The sequence below is a fragment of the Harpia harpyja genome, chromosome 1, assembly GCF_026419915.1.
Source record: "Harpia harpyja isolate bHarHar1 chromosome 1, bHarHar1 primary haplotype, whole genome shotgun sequence".
NCBI classification, from domain to species: Eukaryota; Metazoa; Chordata; class Aves; order Accipitriformes; family Accipitridae; genus Harpia; species Harpia harpyja.
Genome location: NC_068940.1, coordinates 99,302,304 through 99,322,726, shown reverse-complemented (window position 1 = coordinate 99,322,726; position 20,423 = coordinate 99,302,304). Strand labels below are relative to the sequence as shown.

The 20,423-nt window shown below is 39.8% G+C and overlaps 1 protein-coding gene across 1 annotated transcript; it reads left to right on the top strand.

Annotated features, from left to right (window-relative positions):
- The first annotated feature begins 4,457 nt into the window (after nucleotides 1-4,457).
- Nucleotides 4,458-19,141, top strand: NOM1 (nucleolar protein with MIF4G domain 1). Its single transcript, XM_052806769.1, has 11 exons — nucleotides 4,458-5,334; nucleotides 6,153-6,277; nucleotides 7,252-7,447; nucleotides 9,527-9,850; nucleotides 10,372-10,482; nucleotides 11,743-11,910; nucleotides 12,532-12,653; nucleotides 16,424-16,556; nucleotides 16,919-17,050; nucleotides 17,774-17,883; nucleotides 18,931-19,141. The coding sequence occupies exons 1-11, from the start codon at nucleotides 4,486-4,488 to the stop codon at nucleotides 19,106-19,108; spliced, it is 2,448 nt and encodes an 815-aa protein (XP_052662729.1). The 5' UTR covers nucleotides 4,458-4,485; the 3' UTR covers nucleotides 19,109-19,141.
- The last annotated feature ends 1,282 nt before the right edge of the window (nucleotides 19,142-20,423 follow it).

Here is a 20,423-nt window from a genome sequence, read left to right as displayed (position 1 = left end):
ATTGCTTGTGTTTGGCAAACAATGGTACAATACTCATTCTTGCCAGTGTTTTCACTTTCTATAAATAAGCAGGTAAAAGGTGATTTTAACAAAGTAACAGTAACTGTTAATTTTAGGGGATTTGTTTGTTGAATTCAAGCATTCGTAGATATTTATTCTGGAGTGTCACTCCTACATCCAAGTATTCTTTTTTTGAAGTTGCCTTGTCAGAATTAAAGAAATAGCTAATAAAAATAAAGACTGATCTTCAGGGAATAGAATTACAATTGGTAAGTTAAAGCTAAGCAGTTAACAACAAAGGAGAAAGAACAGAGGGAAAAGGAAATGTCCCTTGTTAAATGCTTACTTTTTTTGGTGAAAACTGCCTTATAAATGACAATATAATACTAGTGTTCCTTATATAAGGTCAGTGTTCTGCATGAAGTCTCCCATAGAGACTCATATTTCTTGGCACAGAAACTTTGATTATATAAATTTCATATAGGAAATGCAAAGTGCCATAATGTGGGACTTTCATCAATGATGCTATCCTGATTTATAATTGGGGGTTTTTTTAACTGTGATGTGCACAAAGCACTAATTTAAAAGCTCATTTCAGTTGCAACCTACCTCTTCCTCTTAATAACAAGAAAGTAATCCGACTACATTTTTTCAGTCATCCTTGTGTCACGTATTAGATAATCTCCTTATAGTTTAAAACTAAAAATGCTAATGGATTGGGGAAATGGGTTTCTGCTTTCACCCAGCATATCTGTCTTTTTTATGGTTGTCTTTTGAATCATTTATCTAAATAATAACCTTTAGTACCCACTTCTTCCTTCCAATGAACTAAAAGATATTAAAGTCAGTGAATACACATCTTCTCCCTACTCTTGTTTTGCCAGCTGAGGTTACCACTTTCAGCAGCTGCTTTTTTGGAGGAGGGGGGAGCTACAGACATCCCCTTGCAGAACTACTCATATGGTTACTTCCTAATTTGTCTCAATCAAAACAGCCAAAGTTAGCTTAAACTAACTGTAGATCTCTTTTAATGAGTATCACCAGTCAGACTGAAAGGACATTGATCTCAGTGACTAAAACAAAGCAATTATATGAAAAACTCAGCAAACAGCTTTCAGTCAGCAAATCTGTTGGGACAGCCCCAGAAAAAAGGCAGTAATAAGCCCCCTCTAGGAAAGGTGCTCTGGATGGTAGCTTCTTCAGCAGGCAAACCTGGAGATACAGGAGGATATATTTGCATGGCCTTTGTCTCAGAATGATGGAAGATAACTCATTTTGTACAACAGCAGCATGGAGAAGATAAATGACCAGCCCAAGGTCAGGTACGAGGATTCTGGAAATTGTGGGAGTGAATGCCAGGACAGAGATTTTTCTAGAGTGTTTGTGTAGTTCTGTTTTCATCATGCTTGACTTAAGCTGTATAAGGGCCAAGCTTTCAGAAATTGCTTAGCACATACCCTCTGGGGAAAAAAAAAACCAAAACAAAAAACCCCTATACCAACAAGTTTCTGAGCAACAGTGATGTATCTTTAAAACACTAAGGAAATCACTTTCCTTACCTACCAATACCTTCTCAAATAGATGGAACTGAAGCACATTTGAAGAGCCAACAACTTTGTACTGCCTTGAGACTTTGGAAAATGTTTTCCAGAGGAAAAGTATCCTTCCACAGATGATCTCTCCCAGCAGACCAAATTTCAATTCTGCTGATCCCAGCAGTGACAGTATGACATGGGGGGGAAACAATACCTCAAGTAGATGTATGCTGTGCTAGAGACTCACAGCAGAGTCTTCACGTAACTTGCACTGTTCTGAGGCTCTCACTGCTTAGAATAAATTCATTCTGGCACAAAGCTTTCAGTCTGCATAGTCAAAAAAGGCTTTGGATGTAAAGCGATATTCTTACATGAATCAGGCTGTTTTCTCCATTGATAAGAACAAAGAATGACCCTATGAGCTCAGTCTAAAAGTCTTTCTGGTGCTGCTTTGGTATTTCCTGTGGTGATAAATAGCACAATATTCTCAATAGCTGCAAATTACAAAAGAGCCAGAATCTACCTATGTGTATTATGTAGTCACTAAATCACATTTTCATGGCATGTGGGAGGTGACCAGAAGACAATAGCAGACAGACAGCTAAAGGAATTGTATTCCGCTCATTCTGCTGAGGGCCGAAAAAAATAATCCATGAACATAATTTAATAGGAAAGGAAATCTGTTAACAAAGATTATCTCAGCAGGAAGCAAAAATTTACTGAAGCAACAATTCTATATGAACTTTCATTTCCAGTGAATCATGCCAGTATGTTCAATTTCATTCTAAACACGAAACCTGCCCTTGCAGCTTGTTCTCTGCTGCAGGACCACTGTCAAAACAAAGAACAATTACAAAATGTTCCCTCAATTCAGAATTCCCATTTGGTAAGTGACGCCCATATGACGCAGAGATCTAAATGTGAAATTTGTAAAATGGAAACTGGATTTCTCCCCTTTTCTGCTATTTAGACAACACAGGAAAGTTGGAAGAGTATTTGACAGGGGTTTCTAATTATTCAGATTTTAAGACGACTGTATTTACCAGGTACTTGAAGCCAAATTGGTACATGTAAAATAATAAACCACAATATTCTAGGATACTATCTGAAATATTTGTTGTAATGTATTTATTTGGCTATGGCATCACTAGATTTGAATGCTGAATTAGTCTATTAAGCAGATTCGTATTTATTTCAATATTACATTTTCCTAATGATTATATTTTGACTGAAATATTGCTTTAATTCTTAGAAAGTATTTTTACTTCACAGACACGTCATAATAATTCTATTCGTGTATTTTTTGCAAAAGTAGCATACCCGTTTTTGCCCAAATTTGGGATTATAGAGTTCAGCAAAATACATGCGCTCCCCATTTTGCTTTGTGACATGAAGTACTGAAGAAGGCAAATATTGACATTTTCTCTCTTTGAAGAAATGTGAGATTGGAAAGCTCTGTTGCCCTGAATGACAAATTACACGATGAGACAGAAGGAAGATGCAAATCTTGGAGTTTTAAAAGCATCTAATATTTTCTCAAATTATATTCAGCTGTATTTATCTAGCATCCTGGCATGCTGCTGGATTACTGTTATCAATAAATCTACAAATAGAATGCAAAATGCATGTGAGCTGTCTGTGCATGAATAAAGAGCAGCCCAGCAATAAATTATAGCATAATATATAGTTTAAAATGTAGCAAAAGGAATGCCTTGACAAATCAATGCAACGTATTTTGTCACTGAGGGTGAAAGATTCATTACGCATCAGCCTTGAGAAAGCTGGATTTCTGAAACATAGGTCATCTAGGACTTATGATGTAATAAGAGAATACGGAAACGTGCATAGAAAAAAAAAATCTTCTGGACAATAAAGCCATATTAAATTTTCAGGTAAATATAAGTCCTATGCTGTACTTCATTGTTCAAGAGAGGTCAGGAGTGCAATGCGAAAGAACAAAATAATGAAGCCTGACTTCCTATGGATTTGGTCCTCACAGGAGATTCAAGACCGACCCTTTTTCTGAAACTGGGTCATGTGCGCTGGGTTTCATTTCTGTTTTCTGGTGTCTGCTAAGGTCTACGCTCATCTTGTGGCACTTCGTTCAGCTGAGAAACTCTCTCCTCTACCTAGCCACCTATTCTGATGAAAAGTCAGTGTTTTGGGGGAACTCCAGGCATCTGCCAGACATGACTGAAACTGGCACTAGATTTTGAAGTTGGTGGGAGGAGAGGACGCAGACACAGGGCCAGACACACACACCCAGCAGGTTGCATAAGCCTGGAGTACAGCAGAGACTAAAAATAAGACCAACCAATTGGTTTTCCTGCTGACAGCAGCAAACTGCCGTGGGACATTTAATTCCCTCTGATCACATAAACGACAGACGACTTGTCACCTGCTGTGCATGCCAGGGGAGGATCCTGTCCCTGTGGCAAGGGCCACTGGTCCCAGCAGCTGCATCACCTTGTCCTGCGCGCCGCTGTGGATGGAAACACCCCAAGAGAAGTGAGCACCAGAGAGAGGCCGTGGACGTGGATGTTGTCTCTGGCATGCTCAGGAAAAGACACCTGAGCTTGGCAGGGTTGGAAGGGGGTTAAAATGGGGGACTGGGCAGGTGGAGGAGAGGCCAGGAGCGCTGATGTCCCTTGCCTCCTGCGGTCTCAAGGGGTGTTAGTGAGAGCCTCGCACCCAGTGGGCGTTAGGGCCTTGTGACAGCAGCCAGGGGTATGACAGACGAATTGTTCCAGTCCCTTCTGTAAGAAGGACAAGCCTTACATTTTCTTAAATATATTAAAAAAAAAAAAAAAAAAGAGGGGATATCTACGGATTTAGCGTAGGACCATCCCGTCAGAGCTGGGGCCGCCCCGGCGGACGACACTCAGCAGGGGGCGCTGCTGCGCGAAATGGCGGCCGCGCGGCGGAAGAGGAAGGTCGCCCCTTCCCCAAGATGGCGGCGCCCAGGCGCGGCGTGGCTGAAGGGAAGATGAAGCGGCCGGCGGCCGCCCGCGCTCGCCGCGGCGGGAAGCTGGACAGACTGCGGCAGGCGGTGCAGGAGTTCGTGCAGGCAGCCGGCGACCAGCCGCCGCTGTCCCTGCAGAAAGACTCGGAGAAGCAGAACCGCAGGAGCCGCCGCGACGCGAGGAAGGAGAAGCGCAGGCTCAAGCGGAGCCGCCGCCGCCGCCTCCGACGCGGGGAGCCGGTGGAGGCCCCCGCCGCCCCGGCCAAGGCGGCTCCGGCCAAGGCGGCTCCGGCCAAGCCGGCCCCGGCCGCCCGCCCCAGAGCCCCGGCCTCCCCCGCCGCCGCCGGGAAGCAGCGGCCGGGGCCGCCGCTGCCGGCACCGGCGCCCCGCGCCGCCCTCCCCGCCGCCGCGATCGCCTCGGCGCGCAAGCGGGCCCTGCTGGAGGCCAACGAGGAGGAGGAGAAGGAGATCCGGCGCCTGGAGCGGCGGCTGGGGCTCGGCAAGCGCCGCAAGAAGCAGGAGGGGGCCGCGGCGGAGAAGCTGCCTCAGAGCTTCCTGCGGGACGGGCTGGGCTACGTGCTGGGCGCCCTGGGCTGCCGGGCCGGCCTCAGCAGGCTGTGCGAGAGCAGCGACGAGGAGGAGGCCCCGGCGGGGCCGCGGGAGGGCCAGCCGGCGCCGGAGGAGGACGAGGAGGGGTCGGAGGTCGCCTCAGACCCCTCCGAGGAGGGTGATGTGGACGGACAGCGGGAGAGCGAGAGCTCGTCCTCGTCCCCCGAGGACGGCGGGGCGCCTGAGGCCAGCGAGCCCCCGGGGGAGGAGGAGGAGGAGGAGGAGGAGGTAGGGTGTTCACCTCAGATAGCGCAAACCTGCTTCTCGAAGTACGTGCCGCAGCCTGCCCCTAAAGCAGAGCGGACATCGCCTCTGTAAAGCACGGGCGTTCGCTGTCAGTAGTCAGGCCGTGCAGTGTTGTCGTGGGTCAGAACAGCACCGGGCCCAGCAGCAGTGCTGACCTCGGACCCCCAGGGACAACTGTCAGGCGGGGGGGTGGGGGGGGAGTCCCCAATTCGGGATGCTGGCGGGTAACACCCTAAAGCAGATGGCGTGTGGCCCTGGCTCTGTGTACAAGATCAGCCGATAAAAGGAACGACCCCAGCTGTAGAGTTGAAGAACGGGATTAAGCACTTCTGCTAAGAGCAAAGAGAGCTTGTGTTAACATTGGGATCTGTTGCAAACTGAAGTGTTGCTGCTTCTGAATGACCCCAGAGGTTCTGCCTGTGTTAGGTCTTGTAGCAGGGGTGGAGGAGAGGAGGCTGAACGGGTCGTTTAGCCCACATGACGCTAACTTAAACTGTTAGTATGTCTGCAGCTGATAAAACCAAGACCTAAGGTGTCAGGTTCTAATAGCAATAGCTTAAGGGAAAGTTCATGTAAAGGGAAGAGGGGTTTTGCCGCCATCAAGTTGGTCGTAAGCAGTAACTTGTGGCATGCTGCTTTTCTGTATGAAGTTGTTCCTTTGGCATTAAGTTATTAGATGGTAAAATACATGCTTAACTAAAAGTTTGGCATATTAATCTTAAATAGAAATGTGTATCTGTATTCAAATATTTAAGATACTAGTCTCATTTGGTATCTTATTTTACTGTTTTCCTGGTTAGAGTCTTAATCACAGTGCTGTGAAGTATGTTCCCCCTCAAGTAAGGAAAGCTCAGGAGACACTAAATGACAAGAAGAGAGAAGAATTGGGAAGACTGAAGAAAATGGTGAATGGTCTTATTAATAGGTAATGTAATAAGGCAAGTCATTAATTTTTCTGGTTCGATGTGACAGTGCTCATCATTCAAAGAAAAGTGGCAAGGATGTGACTTTTCTCTTCACAAGCTGATTTTAAGTTGGCAATCATGTCTGCTATCCTTAATAATAATTATCTTTGTTGATATAAATTCTTCAAAGTTGGTCGTTATAGAAGTTGAAAAATCTAGAAAATAAATTTAAGATTGGGCTGAATTCCACACAGCAGTTGCCTGCAAGTGCTAGGTATAATTCACTAAGTGTCAGTTGGAGTATGCCCATAAAAAAGCCTCGTAGTGTGAGTTATAGCTCCCCCCCAAAAAAAGCATGATTTTCTTTTTTTTATTTAAATAAAATTGAATTTCTCCAACACTACAACTGAGGAGGAGCAACACTTCATAGCTTAAAGTACTGAAGAACAGAAAAAGTAATGAACACTTTCATGCGTTTTAATTGTACAGTATTTTTAAAATAAGAAATCTATTGGCATTTTCTTTTTTCTATGTTATCTGTAAAATGCAGACTACAGTATGCAGTTTGTTCAGTCATTTAGAATTTGATATGCTTTATGTGTTAGAAAGTATGAGGTATTTTCATACTTAATTTCTCCAAAGACAGTGATGTGCCATAGTTACAACTGCTAAGAACAAAGTCTGTTTTCTTAATAACTCTATTCAGTGTGAGAGTAAGCACGCTGAGTGCTTTGTAAATACTGCAAAAAATCTGTTTTTACATGTAAATACTAAAAAAAAAAAAAAACCCAAACAGAATTAAACATATGTTGTATTTTTTTAATTTAGTGAACACAGCAAAATACAAAAGGTCCCTTCCAGTCACCTTTTCCATCTTTCTTCTTAAGACAAGCTAGTTTCTCTTAAAAGAATACGTTGTTTGTTGGGTAAATTGAAAATTGTGGAACCGTGTAAAGAGAAGAAAAAGTGAACGTTGGATTTTGTTTCTCAATAGGTTGAGTGAACTGAATTTGTCCTCAATTAGTGGACAGATGGAAGAGCTTTACATGGCCAACAGCAGAAAGGACATGAATGAAACTCTGACAGATATTCTCATGAATGCTTGTGTTACTGCAGTTGCCATGCCTGCAAGATTGATGATGGAGCATGTCCTTTTGGTCAGCATTCTTCATCATAATGTAGGAATTGAGGTAATTCTTGTGGTTGGGGCTAATTTTATTTAATAATATGTATTGTAGGGTGTTTTCCTTGATATTTTGTTTGAATTGCCTTTTAATTTTTGATTGTGTGTTACTAAAAAGCATTTCTAGTTGAATTTCATCAGTATTTGTAGCTTCTTTGCTGCGTGTCCACAAGTGAAAGGGACCAAGTCTGTTGCTTTATCTGATTAATTTATTTCCTCCATGAGTTACCACTGGTCAGTTATAAAAGCATCATTTTTTTCATCAAAATCTTTCTGCAGCCATAAAACTGAATTTTTTAAACTTCAAGTTTTCTCCTCTTTAATTACACTAATCCATTTCTGTTCTCTTGGGTATATGGCAGTATTGTTCTTGAATGATGTGTATCCAGATAAGGAAAGTACTACATTTACAGAAATCCTTTTACATCAGTGGCAAAAGTCCTGTTTTAAGCCAAATCATGCAAATCATCAGTGGAATTAACTAGGTATATCAATGACTCCAGAATATCCAAAACTTCAAAAAGCATGGCAGATTTTTTGGAGGTTTTTCTCTTGTGTTTTTAAGCCTGATGAATGATTGAGAGTAAAATATCTCTTGCTTACTGTTAAGAAGAAGCTGAAACTACTAATGTCAAAGGGAAGCTTTTAGCTAACTTCAGTGAAATGTCTCTCAGGAAACTGAGGTGCTTCAGCACCATGTTCCCATCAAGTTACATTTTCTTTCTACATCTGAATGCAAAAGATGTATTGATGCCAGTTCTTCAGTTTGTCATATAGTGACCTGAACGCTGTCTCTGAAACCGTATTAAATATCAGATGGATGTAATTACAGCAGCTTTCCCCATGCAGCCTTGCCATTAAACTTTTTTTGTTCCTCTTTGCTGCTTGAAAGGCAGTTCTGACTGCAAATATACGTAATATTACAATGCTGTTTTAAGAAGAGAAACACAATCTTTTTAAATGTTGAAACTTTGCAAAATACCTAGTAATAGGTTTTAGATATAGATATACTAATAGGTATTAGAAGTAGATAGATGATATCCAGACTGTATTCTGTACTACTCTGTTACACATCATCTTGGAATCTAAGGCTGTAGTATTTAAGTATACTATAAAGCTCCATTATTTTTTCTGTAAAATAAATGTAGAATATGCATTACACGAAAGTGTGATAGTACAGCTGCATTTAAGATCAGTTTGAGCAATGCAGTAGTTGGGTTTCCAATAACTGTGTTTATGCATTTGTGCAACATGATCATTGGATAGCTAAAACCTAAGCTGGTCAAGGCTTGTAATGCAAGTCAGTACTGCTACTGGGAGTTCTGGTTTTCATTAGAACAATCAGCAAATACTAGTACCATAATAAGGGGTGGGGAGGGTGGTGTCTTGTTTAGCAGTAATGTGTTCATTACCTACCTATATTTTGGTATGCTTTCTAATTCCAGTCTTTAGCATCAGTTCTCTCTTCACAAATACAGAGATTCCAAAATTTCTTTTCCCAACTGTACCACTGACAAATGGCTAAGACTTATTCCCACTTCAGAAATCAGCCTAAGCTCATGCTTAGCAACTGTGAAAACTTGCTGTGTTGGGGGTTAGTTTACAAAATTATCTTCCACCCTTCTATTAAGGATTTTGCTTTGGAATGCTGAACTCTGTGGTGCATTTGGTTTTTGACATGCAGCTTTTACTGGATGAATGACTAGCAGTAACAGCATGCTAGCCTCACAGCTGGGAAGATGCTAATATGTGTCCACGAAAATTATGTAAACAAATTCTGATGTATGTGTACTGTAAGTTCATAATATTTGCTTTTCTTGCACAGACTTCAAAAGGCAACGGGATGACATGTATGAGGTGTAAATAACATAGACTTTAAGAAAATGTCACACCACGTAGATATTTGTATATGTAAATATAGAACATTCATATTGGCTGAAAGGAGCAACAATATTTCTTTAAAATTAATAGTGGCAGTGCCCCCAAAATGAATGTTTTACAGATGTCTGTAAAATCTACTTATGGTTAACCACTGGATTTTTTTTTTCTCCCCCCCCCCCCCCCGCCTTAATGGAACTATTGCCAGGTTGGTGCTCGCTTTTTGGAAGCTGTGGTGAAGAAATTTGATGAACTCTGTAAGAGTGATGCTGAAGGGAAAGAATGTGAAAATCTGCTTGCCTTGATTGCTCATCTGTATAACTTCCATGTGGTTCATTCCCTGCTGATCTTTGATATTCTGAAAAAACTTGTTAGCACTTTCACTGAAAAAGAGATTGAGTTGATTTTGTTTCTTCTGAAAAACGTGGGATTTTCCTTAAGAAAAGATGATGCGTTGGCTTTGAAGGAACTGATCACTGAAGCCCAGAGGAAAGCAAACACAGCAGACAAGAAACTCCAGGATCAGACTAGGGTATGTGTGTGTGTTTTGAACATTTTCTGTTGTGAATAGATTTAACAAGCACTTGGATACATGTGTTAATCTACCAAAATGTTTTCTGCTGCACTATATTTAGATTCTAAGTTACCATTAGTGTTCAGTTGTTGCATTCAGTTATTTGCGTTCTTCTTGTCTGTCTTTCTCCATTAGTTCCTAGGACACAGACACCAAAATGGGTGACACTAGGACTGTTTTGTGTCTTACGCAACGGACAGAGCTTCTGTTTCATGGTACTTTGTACGCTTCAAGAAATGGTCTCTGAGGCATGGTGTTTAGCAGGTTAAGCTTTGAATTGAAGCTTGAACACAAATTAATATAGTAGGAGTTAAAGTAAACATCATTCTCTGTATTTGTATTCATGTAATCTAAATTTTGATGTATATTGCCAGCTGAGCTGCTTATTCTCACAGAATAGTAATTTCAAAGTACACTCTCTACTTTATTAAATAAACTTAACGGCACATAATCTGCAGAAATATTTCTTTTCCCAATAGGTTCGTTTTATGCTAGAGACTATGTTGGCACTAAGGAATAATGATATGCGTAAGATTCCTGGTTATGATCCTGAACCAGTTGAAAAACTCCGCAAATTGCAAAGAACACTGGTGAGAACTTTCTTGACATACGTAGTTTAGTTATTCTTAAACCAGAAGTAATTATTTGTATTGTATGTTGGCTTGATGGCTATAGTATTTTTTAACTCATTTAACAGTCTGAAACTCTTGGGGACAGAAATCACTTCTTAGATCATTAACTATTATCTCCTGTGTCCAAGTTAAGTCAGCAGTCAACCAGCCTTCTGCAGAACAGTTTGAGAAAGGACATAATACTTAGCCAAAGACTTTGCCTCAAAGTCCTATACTTGAAAAAGAGATTGTGGGATGTTTAATGATTATGCAGAAGAAATGAGTCATTATGACAAGTTCTTTTTTCCATAGATTTTGGATGCAGGCACCCGCTCCTACCTTCACCGAAATTATTTTGGAAGTCTAATGCTTCTGAAAACCTGGATGTTTTTTCTTTCTTGGGTTTTTGGGGTTTTTTTTTGGCGAAGAGAGGGCAGTTTGTCTAGAACAACCCAGTATAAAATGCATGAAAGTAATTGTCTCTTTGGATTGAGAACTAATTAATTTTCACAGGACTTGAATCTGGTTTTAGAGTCCATGTATCTCCAACCTGAAAATTACCCTACCTGTCTACAACACCTAGAGTGTCTTATTTTTCAGAAATTTGTAAGTGCAGGATGTGCACATCAGTGATAATAGGCCAGGCAAAATAAGCTAGGTAACCTAGTTCTGTAGAACTTCCTCTCTTAAATTTTTGCAGTCTTAGCATGCTTCTAGAGTCTTTTGATGAAAATTCTTTTTGTGTTCAAAGAGTTTAAGCTTTTTGTTGTTTGAATTGTACAAAACTTAAGGCAGTTTGTCATGTCATTTTATTTGATAACAAGTGTTCAAAAGGAAAATCATGACCAGATTGTAAGGTGTGGCAACTGATTTTTCAATGTCAGCATTAAGTGTGAATTCTAATCGAGTTTTATGATTGGAAGATGGCTATTTTTTAATTAATTATCTCTTTTTTTTTTTAATAAAAAAGAGCTTCTAAATGTAGTTTTAAGCAACTTCTTGTATTTTAGAAATTAGAGCATATGGGAAACTTGTAAATTCTTTTCAGGTTGCTGACTGAAACTAACAGTTGCAGGGGGAACATGTGAAGATCTGTATGGAGGAAGATTAAGTTACTTGTTGGAAGTATTTGTTTTAAAGTAATTTTAAGTAATTAAGATATTTGTTATTTTGGTTTGTTTTTTTTTAAAGAAAGCTTCAAAGAAAAGCTTTTGGATTTTTTGTATTTTGTTATTCAAGGTTCGCAGCAGCGGTTCTGGAAAAGACACTCAGCTCCGTGTCTCCCTGGAATCTCTCCTCAGTGCTGATCAGGTTGGTCGCTGGTGGATCGTAGGGTCATCCTGGAGTGGAGCACCAATGATCGATGATACAAACAGCAAGACTCAGCAAAAACTGCATATAGGAAAGGTAAATCCAAGCAGCGCTAGTTATAAGGCTAAGTGTTTGTGATCTTTTGAGTATTCTTCATATAGGTGAGTAAGTTTATTTCAGAGCCCAACAAAAAAAACCTTCATGGACTCTTGTAAGGCTAAGATTTTGAGCTGTAAATTCTGCTCTTATGTTTTTCAAAATGTTGTACTCATGCAGTCCATAAGAGCTGTTACTACAAATATTATGGTGTAACTTGTTTTTTCTTATCTTGTGGAATTGCAAAAGTAACTCATGTAAGTTGAAGTAGAAACTTGATTTAAAAGTGGATTTGCTAGCATGAATTCTGACAGGTAGTGTTGTCTGTCCGTGGGTGGCATATATCTAAGCTGATTCTAAAAGTAGTGTGGTGAGGTGATCATAGTGACTTACATTAGAGATGCATGCCTTAAAAATAATTGGCACAATTAAAATACATTAAAATATCTATCCCTAGTTGAAAAAGCTCCTGATGATGCCTTTGCCTCTGGACAAAAGCTCAGGACCTTTGGATTGCTACTTCATAGTTTACTGGAGATCTTCATTAATGGTCTTATTTGAGGCTGCACATAAATAGCTTTCTTAAAGCAAGCATAAATAAAATAGCTTTTTTTTTTTTAGGTGAGTTCGAAGATAATGGAGCTTGCTCGTAAGCAGAGAATGAACACTGATATCAGGAGAAGTATTTTTTGTGTCTTGATGACAAGTGAAGACTTCCTGGATGCCTTTGAAAAGCTTCTCAAGTAAGTACAGACTAGCACAGAAGACAGCCCAGAACTAAAAATAGCGTTAGCTGGGTTGGAAAAATAACATTACTGGTCTGGGCTTAAGAGCATTTAGTTGATAATAAATTAAAGAAGTGCATAGCTAGGGATCCCCATGAGGTAAAAGGGTAGGAGAGGGACCAAAACCCTGGTGTAAGGACTAGTGGAGGCAGGCAGAACTGACTGGCAATCAGAAGAAAGGAGTAGCTCCTGTTATTGTCACTCATGTCTATAACTGATTTACAGTATCTTTTGACTTAAGGAGCCTGTATCTTTTTGCATTGAAGATGTGTATCCTGGTGTAGCGGATGGAAGTCTGTTGCAGGCTTGCTTCCTTACAGAGGCAGACCAGAAACCCCTTTAGAACATCTCTCGTTTTTGTTGCTGGATTTCCATACTACTGCCACTTCCTTTACTTCTTGCCTCTTTGTTAAGCCATCTTGTAAGTCTCTGTCCATACTTGCATGACCTGGTAGTGTTCTAGCACCTCCACTTCCCTCTTGCAGAATTTATTAGCTTTGGATTTGTTCCACAGTCACATTTCATGTTAAGACCAGTTTCCTTACCACTTGGCAAACAGCTCTTTAGAAGAAGATGTGATCAGGGAAAAGCTCAAACTAAGCTATTCTTTGTGTTTGTCAGGATATTAATTGTAAGTCTGTAGTAACTGGGAGGGGAGAGATCAGGTCTGAACTTTTCTATTGCAGCCTTGTAATTCAAGGGAATTGTCTTACCCGGATGGCATGCAATTATTTAATTTGCTAACCAAACCCAAACAGACTTTGTAATAAAGTCAACTAATATTTGATTAAATGCCACTTCTGCAAAACACAGCTTGGATTTAAGACTGTGATGGAGTCATTCCAATATCTTAATATGGCCTCTTCAATTAAAAGAAATTAGCTGCTGCTGCTGCAGTTCTTGCCAAGACCTGGTAGCTCAATTTGCAGATTGATCCTTGACTCTCATCTGTGCTATTTAAACTAGTATACAAATCTATATACATACAGGCTTGGCAGAAGAACTGTCTGCAGATTGCCTGGTGTGTGTTGATACTGATTTTTGTACAGCAAAGTCGGAGAGGAGTTCTCAAATCTGCCCACACCTGGCAGAGTATAGTGGAAAGTACACAGAATTGTCAGTGAAGGAATTAACTTCAATGTACACGTGTTCCAGAGTGTATGGGAATTTATATTCATATGTTTGACATCAGTCTCATGAAGAAGAGCATGAGAACTGCACTTGTTGATTCATCTGCTGCTAGGTCTCTGGCAGAGTTGAGGTGTGGTTAAATGGTAATTTAAACCATTTTAAATCTAGGCTGCTGTAGTTTTGCTTGTCTTTCTCCTCCTTACAGCAAAATAAAGTAATTGGTTTGAAGGCAGAACAGCTCTCTGAAGTGGCTCAGCTTGTGATTGCAGAAGTGTCAATGTAAAGGGAGGGTTGTGAACATCACTGGAGACAAGAGAAGAGAGTGGCTCCATTTCAGCTGAAAGGCCACACGTCCTTCACAAACCACAGATTCACACAGGAGGGGGAATGAAGGCTTTTTAAGTTTGATGGAGAGGCAATTTTTAAAGCTATTTCATAGAGATGAAGAATTTGAGAAACTTTACATCTCACAAAAACCTGAAATTTCTAAAAGTCTTAGATGTCCTGTTGTAGTGTGATGTTTAATTCAGGATAGCAAGTATGTGATTGTATCTACTGAAATAATTTGATCTGACTTTTAAAAGGTGGGTTTGAGTGTTGCTATTTTTGATCTAAAGGCAGTGATAGTCTTGGGCTTCCTAGAGGCAGGCTTCTGCTGGTGATAAATAACCTACTTCAGAGGCAGTTATCCCCTATACAGCGGGAAATTCTTAAAGTGATCAGGACATACAAGTCCATGGGAATACTGTAACTCATGATTTAGTAGGTGAGGTTGTTGCATATTCTTTATCGAAGATTATCAGGCTTATGAAATCTGTAGAGGTTTATGGTGAAGCTCAGCAGTGAAAGACAATCCCGACTCCTAAATTTTAGATGTTTAGGAATACTAGGTCTGAGAAGATAAAATACTGCTAGGTCTGTGAAGAAGTGAAGGGGAGAACTAAATTGAGCATCAAAGTGCTGATTTACTTGGTTACAAATGTCTGGCAACATGAGTATTTCCTAAATAAGCAAGTCATGATAGAAGTGATGATGAACAAGGAAAAGGAGAGTGTGCCAAATCAGTGATTGCAGTGTAATTTCACACATCATCTATTAAGTGCATGTCCAGTGGCTGAAAACCTGTGTATTTTTAAAAAAAACTTCTCTTGCTCTCTAATAAAATCAGATAGAACTTGGCTGATGGGAGAGCAAGCAAATTATATCACAGACGCAGCGCTTACAGGGTTGGTCTCTTTTGGAGAAGCAGACTTCTAAGTTTTCACCACTCATTAGCAATCAGCCTAGAAATCATCCCAGATTTTCCTATCATAAAACCATAAATTTGGGGGGGGGTTGGCTGAAAGACAATATTTTCTCTGTTAATCTCGTGTGCATCTATGATCATACGCAATGGCAGATGTCTGGAGGTGTATACAAATGAGGGATATTAGAATCAAGCAATGATAAACTACAGATGGTAGAGCAAGTTCCAGTGGAGTCAAACTTAGTTAGAAAATACACTTGAGTTACACTAATGCCATATGAAACTTGAGCTTGAAGCAATGAAAAGAATTTTGTTTGACATTTTTCAGTTTATAATACAAAGCATTTTTCATTTTAATTGATTTTAACGCTGCCAAGCGTTTGGCAGCCCTGGAACCTAAATCATATTATTCACAGAACAGGTGCATTGCGAGTTAGTTACCATTCCCTGCCAAAGTGTCTCAGCCCTCTTTTAGACTGGTCAGCTGTTCAAGTGGGAAGGCTGTTCAGTCCTTGGCCTTTATGCTGAGGCAGCCAACATAAGTACTCATTGACACTGACTGTTTTCTCCAGGCTTTTTTTCTTTTTTTTCCTAAGGTGCTTTGAAGTCACTGACTGCAACCTCTTAGGCTACTATCAAACAATAATGAATTTCAAGTATTATGTAGCGTGGACTTGACCTAGAGATGAAAAGATTCATATCACCAGCTAAATAGGGAAAACATCTTAAAATATTTTTTTTATCCCTAGTAAGTACCACAGAAGTGAAGGGCCCTGGACGTGTTTCTCTAAATAGGCTAATAATGATCCAAAGGCTGGTTTTCCTCCCATGACCATAGGTACAAGTGTGAGATAACCGCAACAGGGTCCTACAGTTCTTGTTTCACTAGTGAACCTTTGTATTGCTACACCGTGCAGCAGCGCTTGCTGCGGCGCAACTGCTGCATTCAAAGGCACGAGACTCCGTGGTGACAGTGCCCTCTCCTCCGTTTTTCTTCGTGGAGAGCTACAAACATGGAGTGGGCTGCCTTTTCTTCCCCAGGGCGTAATTATACTTGTATCATTCCAATTCTGTCTGTTGAGGTCGTGCTTTTGCAGCCACTCCTTTAACACTGATAATACTGTAGCATTTCCATATTGCAATACCAGGATACTTATTTAGCCCACAGTCATAAGGGTTTGAGTCCATTCAGTGTTTTAAAGACTTTGTAAGAACTTTGTAACAAGTAAAATTTAATGTGGTGTTTGGGGGGTTTTTTAAGCATTACTCTCAGATGTTGGCTGTAGCTCTTAGTTTATGGCAGTATTTTTTTTCCTTACTAAATGATTCTCATTCTTTTGCTAAATTTTAGGCTTGGACTGAAAGATCAGCAGGAGAGAGAAATTGTTCATGTTATCCTTTACTGCTGTTTACAGGAGAAGACGTATAACCCCTTCTATGCATTTTTGGCTAACAAGTTTTGCGAATGTGAAAGGCGATTTCAGGTGAAGAAAAATCTGTTTCTGCTTTCTTTTAACCATTATTGTGGTTAGGAAAACAGTTATTAATACCTGAGAATGGAGGTATGCCTGTTAAGATCTTGATCTTGAGGAAAAATTCTGCTGGTATACCTATGCATTCAGTAAGGCATACTCATGGTCAGATCTGAACAGGAAATAAAATAACAACTGCAAAAGGTTTGCTTTCCTCCGTTTTACGCATTTTAAAAGAATTGAACGGTCTGATCAAGCGTCTCTGTTAATTAATGGGGGCTCATAGAGAATAGAAGGTCAAAAGGTTTTCTTACGTTGTTATGCATTTAAACAGTCCTTGATTTGTAGGATTTTTTTTTTCCTTTGACACCTAGGTGACATTTCAGTTTAGTATTTGGGACAAAATCAGAGACTTAGAAAACCTGTCAGCCACTGCCATCTCCAACTTGGTTTCACTGTTGGCTCACTTGTTAAGGACAAAATCATTGCCACTTTCAGTTCTCAAGGTTGGTGTGCTTTCTTTTCAAAATGCTTCTGTGTTTTCCTTGCATTTGCTAGTTCTACGGAAAATGTATTTTCTCTGTTATCTAGCTGGTACTTTAGCTGTTCATGGTCGTAAGCTAAGACAAAACTTGTTCTAAAATTACCAAATTAATCCAATTGATTATGATAATGCTATCATTTGGGGAAAAGGGAACCTGTGGTGACCCAGGTGTACAGAAAGTCTATAGTTCTATATCTAGAGCAGCTGTAAGATTATTTTCTCTAGAGTATCCAGAATTGGAACTGAGGCCCTTTCATTAATAGGCTTTGTCAATGGATTTTGTGCTATGCTTTTTAGCTGATGTTGATTTTTATTAGACCAGAAAGAAATCTACTGATCACTTGCATTTCAGAGTGGGGAGTCCATAGAATTTTATTAGAAGAATAATCGAAATGTGTTAAACAGGCAATTATATGGATTGTCCTAGGTAATTCTAAAGTATTTATCCAATTGAGAAATTATATCTGGATTTCTGGTACAACTAGAGAGGTTATTTCTTAGAAAGTTCTCTGCTTTCCTTATTGATTGACTTTGGAGGCAGTCTTCTCAGCTAATTCTTCTGTGCCAAACTTAAGACTTGGTATATATAAGAGGCCGGTTGGTGTGCTAAAAGCTGTTCATTTAGAAGAGAATTCAGCTGTCTAAAATACTTGAATTAATCTAATTCTCCCTCTCTCTCTACTAGGTAATTGAATTCAGCGAACTAGATAAAACCAAGGTCCGTTTCTTGCGACAAGTGTTAAGCATGCTGTTAATCAAAACAGATGCTGAAGAACTTAGTGACATTTTTGTGAGGTGAGTGATCAAAGAGATATCCAGGGAACCCTTGGTGAGTAGTAATTAAGAAGATAAGTTTGCTTATTTTGTTTGGAATTATACAGTGCCTTTTCCAAAGATCAGCCATCCATCCCTTAAAAAGTAAACTTTCCTGGGTGAGTGGGGGGAACCATATCATTTGTATGTTAGTACAGGCTCTGGTGTACATACAACTGTGAGAAGTGTTATACAAAATAAGGCTTTCAGATAATCAATGTATCATTTTGGTCATAGGATTTTCATGAGCAGAGCTCTGTAATTACCTGCCTTCCTTACTGCTTTACCATCTGTGTGCAGTGGGATTCACTCTACCAGCAGTCTTTGCGAGAAGGTATCTTTAGTGTAAGAAGGAAAAAGAAAGAAATACTAATGAAGGAAAGGTTTGGGGTTTTTGGTTTTTGTTTTTTTGGTTTTGTTTTGGTTTTTTTTTTTTCCAAATCAACATTGTCTGGAAAATCTTATTTTTGTATATGGGACAGGGTTGCCTGGAAAGGCTGGGAAATCTCCATCCTTGGAGATGCTTAGGATGTGAGTGGATAAGACTCTGAGCAACCTGACTACATCTGGGTGTTAGTCCAGCTTTAAACAGGAGGTCGGACAAGATGACCTGCCAGCATCCTTTCTGACTTAAATTTTTCTGTGATTCCATGATTTTGTTGTGTTAAACTTGCAATGTCACATGAAGTTAGAAAAAGTTGGGTGATGATGTTTCAACCGTTACTGTGATGATGTTACACTGCAACACAAGGAAGCTCAAACATTCTGTTTGCCTTGTTTTTTGCTGTAATGTAATTGTTTACATAAAGCAAGTCTAAGGTTCCAATACTCCGTTGTATGTTGAGTGTGTTTGGGCTGTTTGCCAAACCAATGTAGACTTGCTGGTAACTTGAAAGCCTTTTCAGAAAAGCTCCTTTTATAGGTTGGATTTTTTTCTACGTCTCTATTTGAAGAAGGTAAAGAAAAATAATGAAGAAATTTCTGAAACAGTGGAAAACTAAATACTGGTTTTGATCTGTATCTTTACAGGCTATCTGACAACCCCAAACTGGGAATGCTACGGGAAGGCTTGAAACTCTTCCTTACCCACTTCTTACTGAAAAATGTACAAGCCCAAAAAAATGCTGAAGAAGCTAGCGTATTAAAAGAAAGAGTTGAACTAGCAACCAAGGCTTTGCAAGCGAAAGAATCCAAATTGAAGCTATAGTTCTGTTTTTCTAATAAAACATATAGAAAAACAGTCTGTGTGAAGATGCAAAGCTTTTTTTAGTCTTTCAGACCCAAATAATTGAGAACGAGAAGAGCCATGTTACTCTAAAGGATCCATTTTTTGATGTAAAGAGTTACTTTGCTCTACACACTAGTTACAGGTTTAATTGAAGCTGATACCAGGCCTTTTTGAAGAAAGAGAAAATGTATTCTTTGTCATGTCCCTTTTTAGTAGGAGTGCTTCATGTTGGTGGTTAGTATCTGGAGAAGAGGATGAATTTCTCTTCTGTGATACTCCTAGTCAGCAGTAGCATTCTGCATTGCATATTCTAACCTTCCATTTAAAATAACAGCGTAATACTGACCACTGTATGTTAAAGAAGCAGCCTTAACCAAAGGCTTTTAATAACTAATCGTTGTACTTGCCTGAAGGAACAGGCCACTAGATGGCATAAGTACTGGTGAGTCAGTTTTGGAAGAAACCAACTTTTTTCTTAGTGTTGGAAGTTATCTGCTAATTCTGTGAATTGTTTACCTGACTGTGGGTCAGGAAAAGATCTTCAGTTGGATTTGAAGCTGTAGTAAAACGACTTGAAGATCTGACTTTGCCCAATTATATTGGGTTTAGAGATCATAGCATAGTTTTATTGCTCTTCTAACCTGTTTTTTGCAGCTTTAAAATTGGAGTTGCCTAATCACTTGTGTTAATCAGATTTTTCTAGGCATAAAGAATAATGTCAGTATGAGTCTTTTAATAAGATAATACCTTCCTTAAGAATTTGCTTGCATTTTCCATTCAGATGTACATTTTTTTTTTTTAAACATTTCTTTCTGTAACACTCAGTGTTAATGGTTTGTTTCTTTTGTCACCTTACCACTACACATTAAACTGCAATTTTTCTAAAGGCTTTGCTGTTTGTATTAGCTTTACTGTAGCTGGCTTGCCAGGAAGGGAAATGACCTTAAATTGAGGGGAAGGGGGAAAGCACTTTCCCGTCTGCGATATGCACTGCAGCTGCATAATCTACCTGTGCTAGAGCTGCCAGCCCTATTTCTATAACCAGGCTTGCCCTCTGGTGTTCAGTAGTCCACTCACAGTGCTTCCTAATTGCATTTGATACCAATTGATCTATTCAGCTGCTTTGGATCCGTCCCTGTTGGGAAAATTTGCTCGCAGTAGGCATCCTCTAGAAAATTTTCAGTTCTGCAGCAAGAGAGGTGGACAATAATTATTTTTTTATTTTTTAATCAAGGAGTTGAATGTAGAATACTCTGCTTGCTCAGTTGTATGAGTAATGTTTTCAGGCAGAGAA